General features: G+C 35.8%; 1 protein-coding gene and 1 long non-coding RNA gene across 8 annotated transcripts in view; one reads left to right on the forward strand and one right to left on the reverse strand.

Moving 5' to 3' along the window:
• Nucleotides 1-22,037, forward strand: part of ADAM23 (ADAM metallopeptidase domain 23) — a 64,664-nt gene that overhangs the window by 19,612 nt on the left and 23,015 nt on the right. For all 7 annotated transcript variants that reach the window (XM_052674731.1, XM_052674732.1, XM_052674734.1 and 4 more), the window contains 16 exons: nucleotides 1,322-1,404; nucleotides 2,084-2,147; nucleotides 4,328-4,400; nucleotides 4,912-4,985; nucleotides 5,877-5,942; nucleotides 9,153-9,224; nucleotides 11,686-11,852; nucleotides 14,358-14,442; nucleotides 15,187-15,277; nucleotides 16,198-16,246; nucleotides 16,461-16,560; nucleotides 18,658-18,729; nucleotides 19,445-19,531; nucleotides 19,779-19,859; nucleotides 21,253-21,303; nucleotides 21,773-21,836. In XM_052674731.1, coding sequence (XP_052530691.1) covers nucleotides 1,322-1,404; nucleotides 2,084-2,147; nucleotides 4,328-4,400; nucleotides 4,912-4,985; nucleotides 5,877-5,942; nucleotides 9,153-9,224; nucleotides 11,686-11,852; nucleotides 14,358-14,442; nucleotides 15,187-15,277; nucleotides 16,198-16,246; nucleotides 16,461-16,560; nucleotides 18,658-18,729; nucleotides 19,445-19,531; nucleotides 19,779-19,859; nucleotides 21,253-21,303; nucleotides 21,773-21,836 — 1,279 coding nt within the window. The remainder of the gene's footprint in view (nucleotides 1-1,321; nucleotides 1,405-2,083; nucleotides 2,148-4,327; nucleotides 4,401-4,911; nucleotides 4,986-5,876; nucleotides 5,943-9,152; nucleotides 9,225-11,685; nucleotides 11,853-14,357; nucleotides 14,443-15,186; nucleotides 15,278-16,197; nucleotides 16,247-16,460; nucleotides 16,561-18,657; nucleotides 18,730-19,444; nucleotides 19,532-19,778; nucleotides 19,860-21,252; nucleotides 21,304-21,772; nucleotides 21,837-22,037) is intronic.
• On the reverse strand, nucleotides 1,417-15,695 carry LOC128076725 (uncharacterized). Its single transcript, XR_008204633.1, has 3 exons — nucleotides 15,414-15,695; nucleotides 3,344-3,429; nucleotides 1,417-1,893 (listed from the first exon to the last, which is right to left on the reverse strand). It is a non-coding gene; the product is annotated as an uncharacterized LOC128076725 (long non-coding RNA).

Genomic DNA, 22,037 nt, shown 5'->3' on the forward strand with positions numbered 1-22,037 from the left:
AGGAGCCAATTGCTTCAGGAGAGGAGAGCTCAGCTTAGTTTGTTCTGTAGTGAAGAGCTGGATGAGCTTGGGGAACTTGCTCTTTCAATTCGGAGGAAAGCATGCAGCATTCCCTAGAGTTTAGGTCACGTACGAGCAAGGCTTTTCTGGATTAGAACTTCAATATTTTATGTACCAATTTTTCTCTGTAGCATTTTGATCTCTCGTTTTGTCCTCTTCCCCTCGTATATACACATATTACAGCTTGACTAACCTTCCTGTGGAGACCTGACAGAATGTATTCAGAGTTGCTCTGAAAGCCCATTTGACAGCATATTTGGCACTAATTCTGTTCTGCCTAATTCTTACAGCTCCTGACTCGTCAAATCCTGTATTGCAGCATTCAGCAGGGTCTCTCTCACTTTGTATAATTAAGGCTTTTGAAAACTGACATCTTGGGTGTAGTTCACCTAATGTTGAGGGGTTGTTGGGTTGGTTTTTTGCTTGTTTAATTCTCTAACATTTAAACATGCTTGTAGGAAATTTGTGTTCTTTTTTAAGAGCAGGAACTTGTCTAAAATATGACTGCTGATTAGTTTCTGAAACCATAAAAATACTATCTTAACATACTATTAACATAGTCACATTAACTTATTAACATAGTCACATTTTGCATCTGCTTTTAGTTTTATGCAGTTAAAATCAAGAATTGACTTTTATTACTCTTTTAAGCTACAGAGTGAGAATTTAACTGTGCATTTTAGTGTTGCCAATCTAAAACACTAAAGCTCATAAATAATACTGGTACCTATAGTCTAATGATATAATGCTTAAATTAATACTTTTTTAGAGAGAAAAATCAAACTTGGGTTGGTAGAATGCAAACTGAAGCCAAACACATGCAGGTAATTGATGAACAGTGTATTACTTATAAATGTAGTGGATCTGGCAAGTATCAAGAAACAAGTCAGCTCATGTAACCTGCATTACATAACAGTTCTGTAGCATCAATTTACAGCAAAGAAATATGTTTGGGAAAAAAAAAAAAAGAAAGATGAGGTGTGCTGTGACATCAGCAAGAGAGTAACTCACATTATAACTTGAAGGCATAAAATATTCTTTACCAGGCAAGGTTTACTTTTACTATCAAATTGTAATAGTCGTTGGGATGTAGTTTAAGTAGAGGCTGCTTTCTCTGAAATTTTATCTAATGGAAGATGTTACATATGTTTCCCCCTAGATTTAAACAATAGACATGAAATCAGAGCAATTTTCTGTGTTTTTTCTTCTTTCTTTTCTTTTCTTTTCTTTTTTTTTTTTTTTTTAATTTGAACATGATTAGGGTGGGGAGCACTGCTACTACCATGGAAATATCAGAGGTATCAAGGATTCCAAAGTTGCTCTTTCAACTTGTAATGGGCTTCAGTAAGTGCACTTTCTCGTTTTTCAAACAAGGCTATTAACTAGTTATTACTCTTGATTATTATATCATAATGTGTGATGGACTAAAATTTTCCAGACCAAAAGATGCTTGAAATTTCAAAATACCAGTGCCTGTTATGCCAATCTGCTCACACCATTTTTTAGTATCATTAGAATTAAAGTCTTTTGATAATATCTCATTAAACCTTTGAATGTGGTAAGTGGCAAAAAATATTTCACTAAAATGACTTACTGTAGTAGAGAATGAACAAGAATTGTCCTCTGGCAGTCTGTTTGCTCACTATGCATGCATGAAAGCCCACAGAAGCATTTTTCTTTTTGTTAGATAATTTAAAAAAAAAAATTAGTTACTGTTAAGTGTAACTTACCTCATTTTGCTGCTAATATCTGCCTTATGACTCCCTGTTTTCTAGGTCCAATGTGTATACTCTGGTTTTTCATCTTTACGTTACCATTACATGTACCTGATTTCTGAAAAAATAATAAAAAAAATTCTTAATTCTAGGTACATATGATGATAATGTGCATACATATGGGGTTATGCTAATATTGATCAGAGTTTCAGCCATAATTTTGGTTTTATTTTGTTAAAAAACATTTGATGGAGTCAAGTTAATTCTCATGCAATACTAAATGTCAGTTCTCTTTCTCCACGTTCTAGTGGCATGTTTGAAGACAGTGCTTACGTGTACTTGATAGAACCGATGGATTTGACTCACAGTGCAGTAAGTTTACTTTGATCTGATTTTCACTTGGTTTGAGAAAGAGAGCTCAGGGAGTAGCAAATAAAAATTAGAGGATAAATCAGTGAATCAGTGATCTGTGTTGTGTTCATATGGAAAACAAAAGTATTTTAAAACACCTGATTGGACTTAGGACAAGAAATGTGCAGGTATGAACTGACTAACGTTTTACATTGCTTTCCTTTCATTTTTCCTCTTCCTATCTGCTGTTAATCACTTAGCTGCTGGAAATGGAATAGTAAGATGTTTTCCATAGCAGGTGGCTGTGCACTGTCAAAAGGTGTCTATCCATTTGCTCTAGTACTTGAAGTGAAGAATTTTTAAATTTATAGAAGGGTGTGGAAGTCATCCTTCTCACAAAGCAGTTGGATCCAAGTTGCTCTTTGATCTACTGTACTTCCAGTAAGATCTTAATGAAATAGATAATTATATCTGGGTGTAGATGTTACTTGTGTAATATGTGTGTCACTTTAATTATTCTGATCCAGCTTAGTCATATATTCAAATATTTACATGGGATTTAGGACTGTATTTATGCAAAAATCTTACTAACTATAATTATTTTTGTACTTCACATGAAGTACATCACAGCACAGCTGTTCCTAAAACTGCCTATTTATAAAATTGACTACATTTCAGACAGTAACAAAACCAGGAAGGTCTCTACATCCTGAATGGTTCAAAGGTTTGAGTGGTTTTCAGCAGAATGATTCTGTAACACTGAGTTGTAGACCTTAAGACTTTTCTACTTCACCTGTAGGGTCTGTTCCACATGCTGTGTCACAGCTCCCAAACATGCCTCACTCAGGTACTTACCAGTATATGATAATAACGTAATGCTGCAGAATTCATGTCTTTTAGTGACTGTAAATATTGATTTGTAGCCCAGAGAAAGATCTGCAAAATCTTTGACTCCTGAATCTTTCAAAGAAGGTGAATCAGCATTCAAAGGAATCACAGTTTAGCTGATCAACTCTTGGGCTGTGCAGGAAACTATATGGACACTGAAAAATGCTGCAACTGGGAAGAATGACATTTCTCAGTCTCCTCAAAAGCTGTATTACATGCTATATGTTAAGCCACGTTAAGCTACATTTTGATGTAGCACATATTCATAAAGATTGCGAGGCTGAAAGCTGACAGTACAGACGGTGTAAATTTGTTGAAATTATACTTACAATTGTATCTGCACAGAAGTCAGAGGAGAAATTCTTCAACTGAGATACTGTCTGCCAATGCTGTTTAAGATTCAAGTGGTAGAATTCTAAATGAAAAGAGAACAGATTAATTTTTTTTTTGTTCAAAATGCTGAAGATCAAAACAATACAGCTACAGAGAATTTTCAGTGACTAGTTTTATTTTTTTTCCTGTGCGAGATAATATCTTGGCCATAGGCTTCAGGATGCAGGTTATTCAGCTTGATTAACCTTAACTGTTGTGGATGCTATTTAAAACATTTTTTTCCAGAAGGAAAAAAAAAAATCAAAACCAGCAAAAATGTGCTCTTATTTCCTTCAGTTCATTATATATTTCTCTCCCAGGAGTTACAGAACAGTAGCATCCTACCCTTCGAAAAGAATTGCATGTTTTGGCAGCCTCTGTAGAAGAAGAGTTAGAGAAGAGAAGACAAGTGTCTTCTAGGGATATCAAAATGCAATAATTTGGGGCATGTCAGGCTTCTAAAGAACACATGCATTAAAAGGCTGCTTATTATTGGTGTACTCAACACTACAGTGGAACAAGCCTCTTAAAGATACCGTATTGATTAGTTTCTTGCATTTTGCTGCAATGAAGATGGTAGATTTTTGTCATCAATAGGAAACAGATCCTTGCATTTCTTCTGGGAGTGGAAGATTTCATCTAAACATGTGCTCTTTAATTTGGTTTATTGGAATCAATGATTTTGCATTCTCTAGCGCTAAGGGTTTTAAAGGACACTTTTCAAACAATCTCAAAAACATCTCTGATATCCGAGTTTTGTGTGCTGGTGAATGCTCTGTGATTGCTTAGGATTGCAAACATTACTTCAAATTGCTGCTGTGTGAAATTGGTACCGTGGTTGTGTTTTGTGGAAAAGCATTAAGAATGATGATTATTGAAATAAATGCCTTTTCACTCTACAGTATTAATTAGAAGAAAATGTTGCATGTTTTTCTTAACAGGAAAGTGGAAGTAGACCACACATCATCCAAAGAACTTCTGGAACACAAGCCTCCAAGCAGCTGCAGGACCATGGTATGGTTTTGCTTATGAGTTTTTCAATATTGGAAATAGTTGTATGTATAACTTGAATAATTTGAATATTCAGCTAATAGAGATATTTAAAATTGTTGATCATTTAGAAACACTTGGAAAATAAATACTAAACTTTTTTTTTTCAATAATTATTGCAATGGATCTCAGAAAAGTAACTGACAGACTTTCATCTATGAAGACCAACCAACTTTCTTCTGCAGATCATGTAATTTAATCAGTGATAGGAATGCTACTGAGGAATAGAAATGAAAGAAAACATATATCCTAAGCCCAGTCTACAATCTTTCTATCTTCCCTTGCATGCTTTAATTCTAAATTTAGATTGCCAAGTGACTTGAGTTTTGATATGAAATACTTACTGCGTATTTTACAAGAATGAACTTTTCAGTATCAAATGTTATTCTAACTTTGGTGATCTTAATCTCTTTTTGGACTTTATACCAGCAGTTGGAAATAATGCCACGAAATTCTTAAATTCTGATTTGTACAGGGGCTGAATCTCGTTCCAAATGGCCCTTTATCTCTGAACTATTGTGGCTGAAGAGAAAGAGAAGAAGGAGAGCAGTGAGTACAGATGTGACCCTTAGTTAAGAACATTTATAAAAACAAAGCCCAAACCATCCAATTTGGATTTTGAGTTAACAGAAGCTTTAGAAAATAAATATTTTTGTAGCTTGAAATTGCTGTGTAATACGAATATCAAACAATTAAATTACATAAAAGCAAAACTATACATCAGTTGAACGGAAGATTAGTAATGAAAATGACTTTAGAAAGTGGGGTGAGTTTTAGATTTCAAATTTGCTTGATAAAGATTATTTTTGGATAAAATATTGCTATTTGAAGGTAGCCGATTTTATTTTCACTTGGTGTGTTAAGTAGCGTGATCAAAGAAGAACTCCAAATAAGGACATCTAATTTCACTGGGTTACTGAGAGAACAAAAGTTGACAGTCCTCGTGATCTACACATGCATATGCATGAGAGCAAGAGGAATAATCGGGTTTAAGAAAAATAATTTGTATTTCTTTACTGACTTGTACAATTCGTGGCTTATTTTTGGAGGGCTCATCTATTTTTAGAAACTTTCTCTTCAATTCTGTGATGAATTGTAGCCAACGGTTCCAGCAGTTCCAGCACTTGAGATTTATTTTTTTTCTCTGTCTAAGTAAGGAGGGAAGCAGTGGTGACTTCTGTACTGAACCAAAAAGTAAATTCTAAACTTATTCCAAATGATGCAGCTCAGATTCCCAGCCAGTGTCAATTATCAAAGCTCACCAAGTTAGTGTAGTATTTACCATAGTAGAAGGTCTGACTCACTTTGGATAGACTTACAAACTTTACATAATATGTACAATCCTATTAAATCAGCAACTGCAGTTTTTTTGTTTTTTGGGTTTTTTTTTTTTAAATTCTTCCATCTTCATGATTTCTCAGAATTTCTTTAATCCATCAGGCATCTCGTGGTGTCTTTGAAGAAATGAAGTATCTGGAGCTCATGATTGTCAATGACCACAAAATGGTAGGTGTATCAATTCAGCGATTCCTTGTGGTTATAATTTGTATACCGATGAACCACACATTATCAAGTCCTTTTGGGATCAAATATTTCATTTATCAGCAGCTGGTAGTGATACTCTAAGACGTAGGCTGTAATACCAGTACAATTTGTTTGATTCACAAAGTATTTCTTATTTGCTTAAAATGACAAAAAGGGGGAAAAAAAGTCATTATTGAGGATAAACTGGAAAAAATGAGACCAGCTGATATCTGTAATATTGCTTTCACGTATTATGCCAGGTATCAAAGTGCCATTATGATACCTGTATTAAAAATGGAAAAGAGAATTGTCAATGGAGCAATGTGTGTTTTTAAGAGAGATTATTGTTCAGTTTCCACTTTTTGGGAATCCCATGTCTCAGTATTGAAATGTTTTAACCACTGAACTATTGGACAGAAAGTTGATTGTTCTCACTGTCATAGTCTTACATGTAAGTTATATATAATATTCTCCTTCTACCTTCTTTCTCTCAAATTTTCTGTGATTTTTTTTTTTTTTCTGCTAGAATGCACCTGCCCCGTAGTTGGTAAAAAGATATTTTTGCCTCTGTAAGACTCAGGTAACTCTGGCTCTCTCAGTAAGAGTTATGTGTATTCCCTGAGCTGTGGTTTATTCTGATGAGTACTTCTCATTTTGTGTTTTTGTAGATGCCAAACTGCTTTGGTATTCTGAAAATATGATACATGTGTTTTCAGAACTTGTCTGAAGTGATCCCTTCTTGGAATCCAGTAGCTACACTTTAGCCAGAGCACATGGCTAAAATATTAAGTATAGGTATAAATTTTTTTCTAGTAAGGAAGAACATACTGCAACCCATAGCAAGTTCCTCAGGAACAACTTGATTTTTGCCTCATTTTGAGCCTCGTTTTAAGGAAATTTAGCTTTCCCAGCTGGCCTCTTAGTATGATTTTGCTTCTCTGTGTGCAAAACCTTTTTTAAAAAGCAAATTATGTTTATGAACATTCAGCTTATTTTATTTGCAAGTTGTAACAATTTTGAAGTTTCTATACAAGCTCATTGAATCTATCATGCTGCAGTATGTTTTCCCAGTTATTTTTGGTGTTTTGGACTCTTTTGTCAGCACTGAAGGATAATGTTAAAGAGTCAGTCTCAGAGCAGGATGCAGTATTTTGCAGATAATACAACCTTTCCAGAAATATTTTACAAACTGTACAAGTACTCTGGCTTGAAAATAACATACATTTAGTCTGCATCAAATCAGCAACTTGGAGGAAACTTGCATGGGCAAGAATAGTAGGACAAACATTTATTCAACCATTTTCATTTGTAAACCTATGTGCAAGGGGAGGAGTGTTCACATGTTAGTAATATGGTAGGCATAGTAAGTAAAGTTACTGATATTTTCTTATCTTGTCTGAGATCTGTGGTTGGTACTTCTTATAAGGAGAACATTTCTGTGTCTGGTTCCTCTGCCCTTTCTTGTTAACAGACATGCTTACAGTACAACCATCCTGTTCCTTAGGCTTGTAACAGATGCTAACTGTTGCCTCCTAGCAAGCTTTATTTGTTAGAACTTGAGACCACAGACACTCGAGATGACTTGCTTCAGAATTGTCAGTGACTCAGAAGCTTATTTTCAAGGAATAAAACAGATGCACTTAAGGCAGCATTCATGAGTCTGAATTTGTGCGGACCTTTAAGGATTTCAGTTTACCAGTAGAGGGCAGATTTCTCCTGCAGAAGATTGCATGTTGGAAGTAGTGTCTTAAACCTCTTTGAACGTTGTGTTATTAAGTGATCGATATGTCTTTTCACAAAATTGTCACTTCCTCTAGCACTAAAACCACATATAAACGTATTTAAATTGTTGAACACTTTACAAGCTGACTGCTTAATTTCTGTTTTAGGAGCTATGTTTAACGACATCAAATACTGGTATTGATTCTAATATTTAAGTAGTATTCTGAAAACAAGAACGTTTTTAAAGCATATTACTTTAATTTTCCATTTCTGAGACAATTTGACATTGCATCAAAACAAAGATAACCAAGCAGCTCTTTCCCCATTGTTTTTGTTCTAGTATCCTGGTTCCCTAGGGAGCAAAGTGAATCTCATAACATGGCTGCTATTCTCAGTGTGCATCCTAAGCCCTAATACTGCAGCTGGCAGCGAACACCTGCATCTGTTTTAAAAACAAAACAAAACAAAAAACAAACACCAAACACTTTTCTGCAGTCAAATGAATGAGTCTCAGCCGTTGTTAAACAGTTTGTTGAACTTATGTTGTCTCCGTGGCATTTTGCCTGTATAAAACTAGCTTGCTTGTGCAAAAGTAACAAACTTAAAGTGGTAGAAAAAATGTTGTCTGACATGGAGAAGGAAACTTTGAAGACTGCAAATCATTTTGTGTAATACAATTTTGTTTTATAATTTTAAGGTTTATTAAGGTTTTTTGAGGTCATGAATTCATGCTTAGACACTAAGGCAGCGAATTGGAGATTCATGATCCTCGAGGTCCCTTCCAACCCTGGCCATTCTGTGACTTTGGAAAAACTGGTATTGGGCAGAAGGGATTTGTGGGGCAGGATGTGGAAAGACATAAGCAATTACAGTGACATGCACAGGAAATAGGAGGCAGAGGTTGTAATACAGCTCATTGAAGTCTATGAAAATGGGAAAAAAGTTTGATAGTCACCTTAACTCTTTTGATACTGAAAACACATCTTTACTTTTACCGTGTGTTCCCTTTTCTTCTTGTTGTCATAACTAATTGCTACTGTCATAAAAATTTGGTGCTATAGTAAAGACAGAATGCCCTTGCAAAGAGCTGCACACAAGGCAACTGAGAAATGCCTCCACTTCGGGTTTTGTAATTAATGCTATGGAATGTGGCTAGTACTGTCTGATACTTAACTCAGCAGGTTAAGCACACTTCTAATGGGTACAACATTCTCTCATTACAAGCTTACGTTTATGGGCTCTAGAGATGCAATGTAATTTTGTCTTGAACATTTGAACTCTGCTTCTAGATATGATATTTATTGTGGTTAAATGATTCTTCAGGGATTCTTGAAGATAAGATATAGGCTGTTAAGTTTTGAGTTTTTCCCCACAGTCTTTCTTAAAATATTAATTTTCCTTCCTTGCTTTAAAGTTACTGAACAGTAAAAAATATTTACACTCTCACTGTGTTCTTTTTTCTTCTTATAGTTCAAAAAGCATCGTTCTTCAAATGCATACACAAACAATTTTGCCAAATCTGTGGTGAACCTTGTAGATGCTGTAAGTATCTGTGTGTCTTCTGAAAACTGTATCACTGATTTTATTAGCTTAGCACTGTATTTAAAAAGTTAACGTTAGCAGGTAGCAGGATTAAAAAATAAGCAGCTATAAAAATTTCATTTTACAACTCATTTCTGGTCGCAAGATGGTGTGTGGTGGATGTGTAAGGAACCACCAAATTGTTCTGGGAATTTTTCATGAGACTTCTATCTGCCTGACTCTACCTTTATCAGGGTGGATTTCAAACTTGAAGCAGTATTGGTCACTGCTTAAGAATAAGTTTAATTGAGTTTACATTAATGAAATGCATCTAACTGTAAGTGGTTGAAGCTGCAACTGCAAATTTCTTCACTTACACACTGGGCAAAAAAACTTAAAGAACGTTCTCCTCTTTATATCTACTTAAATCTACAGTTGAAGACAAAATTGCCATTGTACCACTGATACAGATAACATAGTTGTATTTTTTACAAGAAATTTTGTCAGTGCATAGAACACATGAGCTAGAAGTAAGATTTGTAGGAAAATTTGACTGTTGCTTTTCAGAGTTGTGTTTGCAGTGAAGGCAGGATGGATTTTTGGTAGAGATGAACACAATGACTGGTTTGTATAGCTTTGAGGAAGCAAAACGATATTTTATATTCTGTGTTTTATGTGAAGTATTGTTTGTTGAAAATTTGGGTGAGTATAATTATAATACACAAAATAATGGAAGTGTTTTATAATATTTTTGTGTAACCATCTGAAAATGTTAACTAATAGAAATGATGTTGTTGGTGTTTACATTGCACATGTCCAAAGCAAAGGTGCTATCTCCATCTTCTTCTCATGTGATCAGTATTTCTTGGTATTTCTTCTGCGTTTTAACAACTATTTAACCATCTTGTCTTTCTCTGATTGTTCCTTCTGTTTTTCCATTTTTCTTTGCTGTGTGTGTTTACAGAAACAGTCTGCATCTCTCCAGAGTAGAATTCAGTCACATTGTAGGAATCTTGCAAAATGTCATCCTAGTGGCATTCTCTGTAACTGGAGCATGAATTTCTGCCTTGTTATTCCTTCATGCTCCTAGGGAGTGAGTTTTATTTCTTATTGAATAGTATTCAGAAGATACTGGCTTTCAGAGATTTCAGTTACTCTGCTCTCTTTGCCACCTTTTCGTTCCTGTTCACTTCAAGAAATACAGTTTTCATCTCAGCAAACATTGATCCAGCCATATATAATCTCAGTTCTAATTTTTATCATTTTTTCTCAAACATGTAACCATCTTCTTGTGCATGTCCTCAGCCTGCCTCCCTCACAGCAAAGCATATTAGTATTCTTTCTTCTTTAAAAGTGCTTGGATAAAACTGAGCTTGTCTGGTAGCACTCTGTCTCTTCTGTATGTACCTCCTTTGTTTCTGAATATTATGCACTGACATTTTTTAAAGTACAGAAAGTCTAGAGTGCTAGCTAGTGCTAGTTTGTTCATTACAAACACCACAACTTAAGGAAGATATTGGCAGTTCTCATTGTGTACCGCAGCTATGGCTTGAAAACAAGCTAATGAAAACATATCTTTAATATGGTGACTTATGGAATGACTGAGTAGCTTTTACAAATGTATAGATTAAGCAGCTAATGGATTAATTATGAAAAGCTTTTTAGATCATAACTGAGCATGTTTCAGTAGGTGTTCTTTGTGTCCCATGAAATGCTTTAGATCAGCAGGCTGTCTGTTACAGATAAAGAATATATCTTGGAGATCTGTCATTCCCTTGGTCAACAAAATGTCAACAAAACATCTTATGTCCTGAACCTAAAGAGAGCAGCTGTTTTCTTTCAGTAGCAAATACCGTGCACAATGTTAAAATGGATCTTTTAAGGATGTTTTGTAATGGTTAGGGCCTGGTTGTCGTTTACTTATCTACTACTACGGGGACATTAAAATTAATGTAAAATATAATATTCTTGCGTTGCTTACGCTACATGAAGTGATGTTTTTATAAATGAAAATCAAGCTCTGTGGTTTAAATTTTGTACTAGAGGAAGTTATTTTTGACTGAAGAACTGTCTCTGGCTTTTTTTTTTTTTTTTTTTTTTGAGATCACCCTGTGTACCTTTACATTTCTACTTTGTGGATTTTTGTTCAGGTTTTGTAAGAGACTGAATTAAGTCATTTGTGAGAATTAAGTCATAGCGAATTACAGAGAACAGGGAATCACTAAAAAAAAATGAAGGAAGATAATTTATTGGAATTTTTTGTTGTTTTTTTGTTGTTGTTGTTATTTTTTTGTCTCGTCAATCAGAAGTTAGGTTGATGAGATGATTAACTTGCAGGAAATCCAAGGCGTTACCAGCTAACTGTTTCCCCGTGTTTCCCTCCTGATTTATCCCTCTTGTCCTTCCGCTTTACTCTTACTGGCTAACTGTGCATGTCTGACCCAGTGTTCTACTCCTGTGCCTGTCCTGTCTCTGCCTTCAGATATACAAGGAACAGCTGAACACCAGGGTGGTCCTTGTTGCTGTGGAAACTTGGACAGACAGAGATCGTATTAATATTCACCCTGACCCACTGCAGATGCTTCATGATTTCTCCAAGTATCGGCAGCACTACATCAAGCAGCACGCTGATGCTGTGCACCTTCTCTCGTATGTACTGTTATACAGTGATTAAGACCATTATTGTTCTACCTACTTTTCTGTCTATTGCTTTTCTGTACCTGTCTTTTAATTACCTTTTTGCTTGTTGCTCATTACATCAACATCTGCCTGCTTTAACAAGTTATACCTATTTTTAGTGCATTAATCTATTTGTAATGCACGTAGTATGTACCATGGTCATATTTATATGTATGTATAATATAAGTGCAAAATGAAAGCTTAATGTCTTTGCAGCCTGGAGACAGTGTCACACAATTGAAATGTCTCCTGATGAGCCCTTAAGGACACTTGCTTTTCTTAATGATCTGTAAGGCACAATGAAGAGCAGGAGAGGGCAGACTGACAGCATTATGTGTTGCCGCCAAAACATGTTTATTTACACATGTAGCTACAGTTGCATGTAATGTAAGTAACATGTAACTGCAGTTATGTGTTACTGTAACAGTAGGAGGTCTCTTCCTGCAGGGATACAATAGACTCTTAAGGTAGGCACTGCCTTTTTGAGGGAAGGGCAGGTTGGGCAGTTAGCCACAACATCAACCTTGGGCACCTCTATTACTTCACAGCGTAGTAAAGAGAAGGAAGAGTGCGGTTCACTGTTAAGCATAAGGATTTTAACCCTTTCCCAGCCACACTGCAGAGGGTGGAATAACAAATACTCCTCTTATTATTCATTTTTTACTGGGGAGGATTAAGATAAAGGCTGGAGAAAATTCTTCATCCTCTGTCATAGCTGCACTGCCTTAATATAGATGCTGAAACAATACTAATTTTGTTTCTCATTAGATATGCAAGCACTGATGATGTGCACTTTAATTACTTTTATGTGTGTATTGTCTTACTTGCTGAATAGATGTTCTAACTCTCTAACTGTTGTCTTGATTGTGAATCAAGATTCTTTTGTAAATGCAAAGTTTCAGCTTTTAGGAGTGACAAGTGATTGAAAACTGCTACAGGGACCTTGTCTGAATTTCTTCCTGCTTCAGTATCTGAAATCTCAAATTGCTATTAAGTGATGTTTTATAAAACAGTATCTTTGTAAAAATAAACAGAATAAGCTAAATGTGGCAGCATGAGGTACCAAAGAAGGTGAAATCCATAGCTGAGTGAAAGATAAGAGTGTTCAAAGTAATAACACATCTGAAAAGGATAACAACACAAGGCTGGGGCTGACTTTCCTGAAGGTATCTGTGCATCTGATAAGATCCCATTTTATGCGTGCATGCTGGGGTCAATTGTCAATTTTACTACTTTTGCTGTTTATGTTGTTCAAAAAACAAAAAAGTAATAGTTATGGTAAAATCTTTCCCACAGTGTTCTGAAACACTGTTATTCCTCAAAATAAAAAGTAGAGATGATATTTTTATTAAATGGAGCCAAGGAACACTGACAGTCTAATATTATTGCACTCATATGCTAACCAAATTTGAGAATCATAGAATGGCTTGGGTTGGAATGGACTCAATATCTAGAATATCATCTAGTTCCAACCACCTGCAGCCATGCCAACCACTAAATGAAGCACTTCACTTAGCACGTCCGTATTTAAATCTGGAGTTGAAACAGAACTTGAATGGTTTTGTTTTAGGTGTATCACCATTGTGAATGATCATTTCAGTACAAATTCCTTCTTGACAGATTATAAACTGGAATACAGAATCTCAAGGTTTGAGAAGGCCTCCAAGCTGATCTAATTTAATGATCATCCCTCTGTCACCAGTATTTCCACACAAAACCATGTCCCTCAGTACAACATCTAAATGTTTCTTAAACACCTCCAGGGACAGTGACTCCACTGCCTCCCTGGGCAGCCCATTCCAGCACCTGACCATTCTAATATCCAACCTGAAACTGGTGCAACTTGAAGCCATTCCCTCTAGTCCTATTGCTAGTTAATGGAAGAAGAGGCTGGTCTCTATCTCGCCACAACCTCCTTTCTGATAGTTAAAGAGAGAGAAGATGGCCCCTGAGGCCTCCTCTTTTTCAGACTGAACAATCCTGCTTCCCTCAGCTACTCCTTGTCAGACCTCTGTGCTCCAGACTACTCCCAGCTTTGCTGCCCTTCTCTGCGCATGCTCCAGGGCCACAGTGTCTTTCTTTTAGTGAGGGATGCAGAACTGAACACAGTACCTGAGGTGTGGCCTCACCAGAGCTGAGTACAGGAGGACAGTCACCTTCCTGCTGGCAAAGTATTCATTATTATATTTTCAGAGGAAATGTTGTTGTATTTTCTTAGCAATCTGCTCGGTTTGTTTCTGGCTGTTCTGTCTGTGGGTTGGGACTGATACTGACTGTTAAAGATAAAAATAGTGTTTTTTGGCTGACGTTTGTGTCTCACCTCTTTTTACGTCAGTGTTCTTTTTGTAAACTTATACCAACCGTTGATGTTAGATGAGCACTACTGTGTGTGTAATGTGGAAATTTAATATTCGGTAAGTTCTTGGTGCTCAATGTTAACACGTTATGCTCACTTTATTTTTGTTTGTTCATAAGGAATGTGACATTTCATTACAAAAGGAGCAGCTTAAGTTATTTTGGAGGGGTTTGCTCTGTGACCAGAGGAGTAGGAGTGAATGAGGTAACTTTTTCTACCACTAAATTGAAGTAAAATAGAAACTTTTATAACCATAGAGTTCATATGTTTCAGTATTCAGACTTTAAAGATCATTCATATATTAAAAAGATTGATACTTTGCAGCCAACCTTCTTGTGTTATCACTAAAGTACTGCCCACTATGCATTTTGTTTAAAAGTGAATCCCCTCTGTCTTCATTTTACTCTCACTGGAGTCTGAAATTTTTTTAGCATATTTGGCAAATATGGAACAAAAATCTCAGAGTAGGATATTTGAAATATAACACCGTAATTCCTTTTAGGTTCTTTTACTGTAAGAGGTTTGGTCTTCTGATGTACTGATGATGTAGTTCTAACTTTTTTTTTTAATTTAAAAGCTAAAATCATTAAAGCTAGCCCCTGTGTATTGATATTTTTCTTATTTTTAACCTCAGTGCAGTCTTAGATCTAGTACAACAATCACATGTTTTGACATGGACTAATCATGTTATACAGTAATTAAATTGCATGTATATATATATATCAAACAGACTGTTCTCTGTAGGTTGACCAGTGTACAGGATTCCCCTCAGAATAAGAGAGGAGGATTTTTTCTGTGAGGTACTTCATTGTGTTCATTTTTACTGTATGCACAAATAATTGTGACTGGCTGGACAGAGTCACTTTGTGAAATACTAGGTGCATAGTAAGGCAAAATGAGCTGGCATTGTATTCATCTTTTTCTTTTTTTCTTTTTCTTCCAATGTAGTATGGCCTCCCCTTAGCCATGGCACAGGAATTAGCACAAAGCCTTGCTCAGAACCTTGGAATACAGTGGGAGCCAGCTGCCAGGAAACCGAGTATGTACATGAATATGGAGCCACCTCTTGTCCTTCTTACCTCAAGCTATAAGAACTCTTTACTTTGTCATATTTGAAATGAACGTCATACTTATAACCAAAGAATGAGGAATTTTGTTTTTTGAAATATACTCACCAATATTCGAGTTTAACCAAGTGAAAATCTCTAGTGTAGCACTTGTTTTGCAATGACCTCAGCAATGTCTTGAGTTAGGAGGTTAAATTAATAATCAGCGTTCAGATGCATCGTGCAAAAACACTGCTAGCTTAAAAACCATAGACCGGACCTAAAAAGAAACAAAGAAAAACCGCCTTACTTCAGATGAAAAAATTGAAGAATCTGTAACCTAGTGACATTTGCCCAACTTGGTATCTGGCTGCTTCACGTCTACAAAATTAGCTTGATGTGGCCCTGACACATTACAAAAGCTGCTGCAAAAGTCATTTTGGGGGCTAAAGAAATTAAAGCAATTTGGTTATGTTATCTCTTTGTTCCTTCTGTAAAACTGAGTAATAAGAGTGACTTGATTTTAGAATCACTTCAGAAATCTATGAATTAGGACACAACGTGAAGGGAGCAGTTGTAAAATCACTGTTACTGTGTGTACTCACACTGCCTGTGCTGAGAGCACATGGGGAAGAATCTTGCCCGCTATGTTTAGCATTCTAAACTGCCTGAAACACTGTGTTGAAAGTGTGCACTTTTATATGATGATGGGAAAGGACCACGTTAATTTTAAGTATATTAATATTTCTTCAGTTGGTCTCTTTTTTAGGGCTGAAAAGCCAAGCAGTCTGTTAATTTTTGTACGATTTGTATAATTAGTCATGGTCCAGTTTATTGTGAGTACTTTATTTTTATTGCAAGGGTATTTATAACTGCTTTCCTTTTCTGTTGTATTTTGATCTTGTCTGAGAAGAGTGTGACTGCACTGAATCCTGGGGTGGTTGCATCATGGAGGAAACAGGGTACGTCATTACTCTCAGTAACTGAGCGCTCCGGAATGAATTCACACTTTACATTCTGACATTAACGTTTATGTACTGGACATCGTCCGTGTGTTTTAGTACTAATAAATGAAAACCTGGAAGAGATTTACAGTACAAAAAATGGTATGATCCCTCTGCCCCCTTCCAGTTGATATTTCAAGGCATTTACACAGCTGATTCTTTGCTATTTTAGGGTATATCATTCCAGAAAATTCTCCAAGTGCAGCATAGCAGAATACAAAGAATTTTTACTTCGTGGGGGAGGTGCCTGTCTTTTCAACAGGCCAACAAAGGTAATAAACGTGTTGGTAGTCACTACCTCTGCTAAACATAGTGAAAATGAAATTGTTCCACTAAAACATCTGTTCTCGGATTTATTAAAACATCCGTGTGCAGATTTTCTTGAGGCTACTTGTGGTTAACTGGATGTTCACTTCCATAGCATTTAAAAGTAACCTTAAGAGGAATCATATAATGTGCTTTCTATTAATTCCTAATTTTGCAAATAATGACAAACCTTGCAGTTGATTTGCATAGCTAGACACACATCACTTTAGCATAAAGGCACTGCCTGTTAAGCTGGACGTAGTGCAAAATAAATCCAGAAGTGCATGCTCTACGCTCACTCAATTCTTGAGCTTTTTGCTTGATGTTACTGAAAGGAATGAATCTACTTCTTAGTTTGTTAATTGGCAAATAAATAGTTTACTGCATATAAACAGCAGCAGCTTCTGTTTTTACTGAAGTTCATTTCACTGCTGATGTAAAATTAACAAAATGTGATTTATAATTATTTCCTTGTACCATCCATCCATTTTTGTCATTAAAAACTCACCAAGGTCATATTTTTTTCTATGGTGACGCGAGCATGACATCCCTCTAAAGCAGCCAAGTAGTGTAAAAATGCTCCATTTGGCACTTTTTTCAAATCAATAATTAATACTCTGTTTAATCATGATGTCAAACTTGCTGTTCTTGTGGAATTCAGCATCACATGGCCCATTAGAATGTGTTTTCTGTGCTATGGAAAACTACCTTGCACAGTTTACTAAAAAAATTTGCTTGTTGGTGTTTTTTAATCTTTTCCTCAAGTAGCAATTTTTGCTTACAGAATAAGAATGTAAGGATTTAGAGAAAAAAGTAAGTAGAGAGAAAGGAAAAAGTGTTTTATCTTTTGTGATTAAAATAGGATACTTTTCTAGTAGGGCAATATGAAGTAATTATCAAATTGACTGCATGCAGAATAAAAATGTGGTTTACTTGGGTAAAAATGGTCCCAACAATGGTTGAAATTCCCTTTATATGTTACCTGTGTTAGTGTTTTGCAGACTTGAAATTAAAGGAAATAACTGGGGGGAAAAGTTGTATGTCATTTTTTAATCTCATAGTTTGGAGGTAGAAGTCAGGTGGAAAATAGCATGTTTAACTTTAGATTAAAACATGCTCATGTTAAGCAGTCAGCATGATGCTGACTTTTAAGTTTTGGATGCTAGCTTTTTAGTTTGGCCCTGATGTATGTGTATGTGCTTTTTGTTTCTTGCAATTCTCTGACTCTTTTGATTATCTTACCAGCTGCAGGCCAAATAACCAGGTCTGTTCAATGGAAAACTGAATTTCAGGTTCTGAATAGCAGATCTTGGTGTTTCCACAGGAGCATAGGAGTGTCAATGGCTTACAGAGAGGAAAAAACAAAGAAAGAAATAAAAAATCAATTTTCTGTATTGACGTTGCTAGACAAGAAAGTACATGTGCTTACTGTTTCACTATACTTTTGATTTGGCACCCAAAACTGTATGTTCTATTGATTATCCATGTAGTTTGTGCTTTCTTTCCTTTAAATGAGGCATTAGTGTTCCCTCTGTTTATTCTTTAAGGAGTTTTAAAGCAGTTTTATGTGATTAAGCTCTGGTCAGCTCTGGCTGACTTCACCTGTAATAACCCTTACTGTTTGCAGGAAGTATCAGGTTGTTATTGGCAGTAGATATTCTGAGAGAGAGAACAGGGAGCGCGTGGAGAGTTGTAAAATGGATATATGAGTGAAAAATGTAATAAGAATAAACTAGTTAAATACTGTAACTGAGAAATGGGTAAGAAGATGTAAATTAAAAAAAAATAAAATCAGTTATACCTATGATGGCTTATTGCACAGTGTCCTGACTGCCTATTAGAACAGCTGAACTGAAGAACATTCATAGGGCCTTGAAGTTTTAGCCCAGTGCTGTGCATAAAGGCTGACAGGAATTTTGATTTTACGTTATAAAATTCACACTTGTAGTTACGCTTAGATTTTCATCTACTATCGAAAAACACAGTTTAATTTGTGAATTACAAAGAGTTATTGTTATTAATTCCTGATTATTAATTGGGTTGTGGTGCTCTTTTGCTTTCAGCTCTTTGAAACTACTGAGTGTGGAAATGGTTATGTAGAAGCAGGAGAAGAATGCGATTGCGGTTTTCGAATGGCAAGTAAAGAGTTGCATATAATTCTCACAAAATACATTAAGTTAAATGATTGGTAAGAGAGAAGGAAAGGTCTTGGAAATTGACCTGTTTTGCCTTTTGCTATGAAACAACTCAGTGGAAGGACTACATTAAACATCATCTTCCAATGAGAATGAATGAGTGCAAAGCTGAGATCTGACCTCAGCTGTCTTCCTGTCCTTTTGTTGGAAAGGACATGCTGTTTCCTCATATTCTGTAGAATCATTTATCCCTTTCCTTTCCCTGGACACTGTGCCTGCAGTGTTAGGTTCCTCGCTGGTGTGCTGGAGATAGGTGTTCACATTCAGACAATATGAGGAAGCTGTTGTTTTCTTCTCTAATATAGAATTATTTAATATCTGTTTTGCAAAAGTTTGCCCTGTAGCCTTGAGTCCTAGTTCTGCTCTTTTAACGTAGTTACACATAGTTAGTCTTCTTAATTGTTTTTCTGCACTGTGCTATGCTGCACCTGTGCCGAGGTTTCAGAAGGTTAAATCTCCTTATTGCAATAGCATGTATGCCACTGTTTTCCCCTTGCTTCACTATCTGAGCATTGCAAAGGATTCTTCCACCTTATAATTTCAAGTTGTCAGTGCTGATTTTTTTGTGCTGGTACATGATAGTTTGTTGGAAAGATTGGGAAGAAAAAATTATTTTAAATAAAAAACTAAAAAGACCACTTAATATTTTCTTCAGGAATGCTATGCAGACTGTTGTAAGAAGTGCTCTCTTTCTAATGGAGCTCACTGTAGTGATGGACCCTGCTGTAATACATCGTGTCTTGTGAGTATTGTTGTAGTTTGCTATTCTTCCCAATTGTCATTTACAGTCTTTAAAAGGTGAAGAAACTGAAATCTTTTTCATCGCTTGGAAATAGTTATTGAGAATGTGTTCTGATCTTAGCCAAAAACAAACAAACAAACAAAAAACCCCACCACAAATATGTATGAGCATTAAAATGAGCATTCATTCCAAACTGGAATTTTCCATTTTGCTTTTACCTAATCTTACTGTATTCTTCATTTTCTAGTTTTTTCCACGAGGCTATGACTGTAGATATGCAGTGAACGAATGTGATATTGCAGAGTTCTGCACGGGAGATTCTGGCCAGGTATGTAAGGAGCTTCTGCGCTCACACTGTTGATGTTTATTTGCAAGAGAAAAATCCAGACTAACAAAATGCAGCGTTGTGCGCTCACAAATAACTGTGCTGGGGGAGAGAGAGGGGACTGTTTTTTTCCTTTGGTCCTAACAAAATTTGTTAAACATAAGTACACAAAGCATTAGAAGCTCAGTAAATAAATATTAATTAAAAATATAGCAGACTCAAAATATGATTTTTCTTTTAAAACTTACGTGAGGGTTTTGGTATAGCTTTTATCCCAGACATCCTCCTGTACTCTATAGAATAAGTACTGAGAATATACTGCAAATGTGAATAGGTTCAAAGGCAGTAACAGTAAGATTTTAAGAGATTAAACCATTTGAAATGCAATTATGTAAAATGTATACACTTACAACAAATTGGGACTAAAATGCTATCTTTTTAAGAGTTCACTTGTGATAATTTAAAAAGTTCTATGCATTTCTGTTGAAAATACTTAACTAGTAAGCTAAGCTGCCAAAAGGTTGGGTTCTTTAAGATAGTCAACACTCAGCACATCTTCTATTTGCAAAGTAGTTTTGGTTGGTTAGGTCATACGTGTTCCTTTTCAGTACTGCAAATTTTGCTTCAGGATTACGTAAGAATGTCTTAACTCTGCTGCAGTCATCTACTGCAGTTCTTAGCGTTGAAGAAATAAGATTCAGGGCAGATCGCGTGGTTCCTTGTGAAATTATAGATGATGATACAATCATAGTAACATTTGAGGCATTCACACTTACAGATTTCATTGTAAGCCTTTCATTCTGTAGATGGAGGGTTTCTTTATCTTGAACGGCTGCTCTGGAAGTATTGGCTGTGATGTATGTTGCAGCCCTGTACCCTTTTCAAACCTTCACTGATCTCTTTTTGATGAAGAAAAGCACCGAGTCTGGTCTACTCTTAGCTTTAGTAATCTGAGGCTTCTGGAGCTAATGAATTCTTCATACCAAAATTTTCCAGTGCCAAGAGAATGTGACAGTATGATCATAATAAAACATGTCTTGAGTCTGTGGGGAAGTAGGCTACAACTGATTTCTCTTCATGGCACTGAAATGAAAGCAGTGGAAATGTTGCACGAGCGAACGTATCCCCAGATATTAGCTATCAAATATCCTGTTCATGAATACATTTGTTTTGATTTTTATTTTGCCCCAGCTCCTTAATTTCTTCTGGGGATATGCAGGAAGTTAGAATCAAGTCTTGTTTTTGTAGCTCAGGAAGTTAATTTCTTTGTTTTTATGAATAGCTATGAAAATTCCTGCAGCGATTACATTACCTACTTCCTTTATATGGTTTGTGTATTTGAGACCATGCAATCTCCATATGTCATCTTCTGATGTATAATCTTTCTTTTTTTAAGTGTCCACCAAATCTTCATAAACAAGATGGATATGCTTGTGATTCTAATCAGGTATGTGATGTTCTAAAACCCCTGCACATCAACTAATACAAATCAACCAAATACAAATTTTCTTTTTTTTTTTTCTCTTAAAACCTGTCTTCTGTATTTATGCATAGATATTTGCCTTTTGGACATTGATGTTTTTCGTGCATTATACACTCCATGAATAGTACCAACTTTAGCTTGAGTAGAATCTGTGTGGTATCTGCATTTTGAATGTAGATATATAATCCATGTAGATACGTTCTATATCACTCTGTAAATGAGACGTATAAAGTAGCTGCTGAAATTGCTGTGCATCTTAGGCATCAACCAACTTTGAGAATCTGAGCAAAAATGTGTACTCCATCTATTCTAACTCATGAAAACTTGCACATCCCAAGATGTGGGTGAAGAATAAAATTGGACATTTTGTCAGGGGTGGGAAAGGAAAGGCGAGTGCTCAGTTCTCATTGCTAACCTGTTGTGTTTTGTTTAGGGACGTTGCTATAACGGTGAATGCAAGACAAGAGATAATCAGTGCAAATATATCTGGGGATCTAGTAGGTTGACTTTTCTTACCTTAAACATACTTTATTTGCAGTTAATTCTTGTCTTTGATTGTATGTTTACTTTTTGTTCTCCCTGCTGTAAGTGTAGGGTTTCTGTAGGCTGCTGTGTGAAACTGACGTGATTGCCAAGTGAAATTTCAAGTTGCACGCTTATTTGGCAGTGATGACAATGAGGCATGGATAGAACAGTAA

This window comes from Tympanuchus pallidicinctus, unplaced genomic scaffold (assembly GCF_026119805.1).
Source record: "Tympanuchus pallidicinctus isolate F22 unplaced genomic scaffold, pur_lepc_1.0 scaffold15, whole genome shotgun sequence".
NCBI lineage: Eukaryota > Metazoa > Chordata > Aves > Galliformes > Phasianidae > Tympanuchus > Tympanuchus pallidicinctus.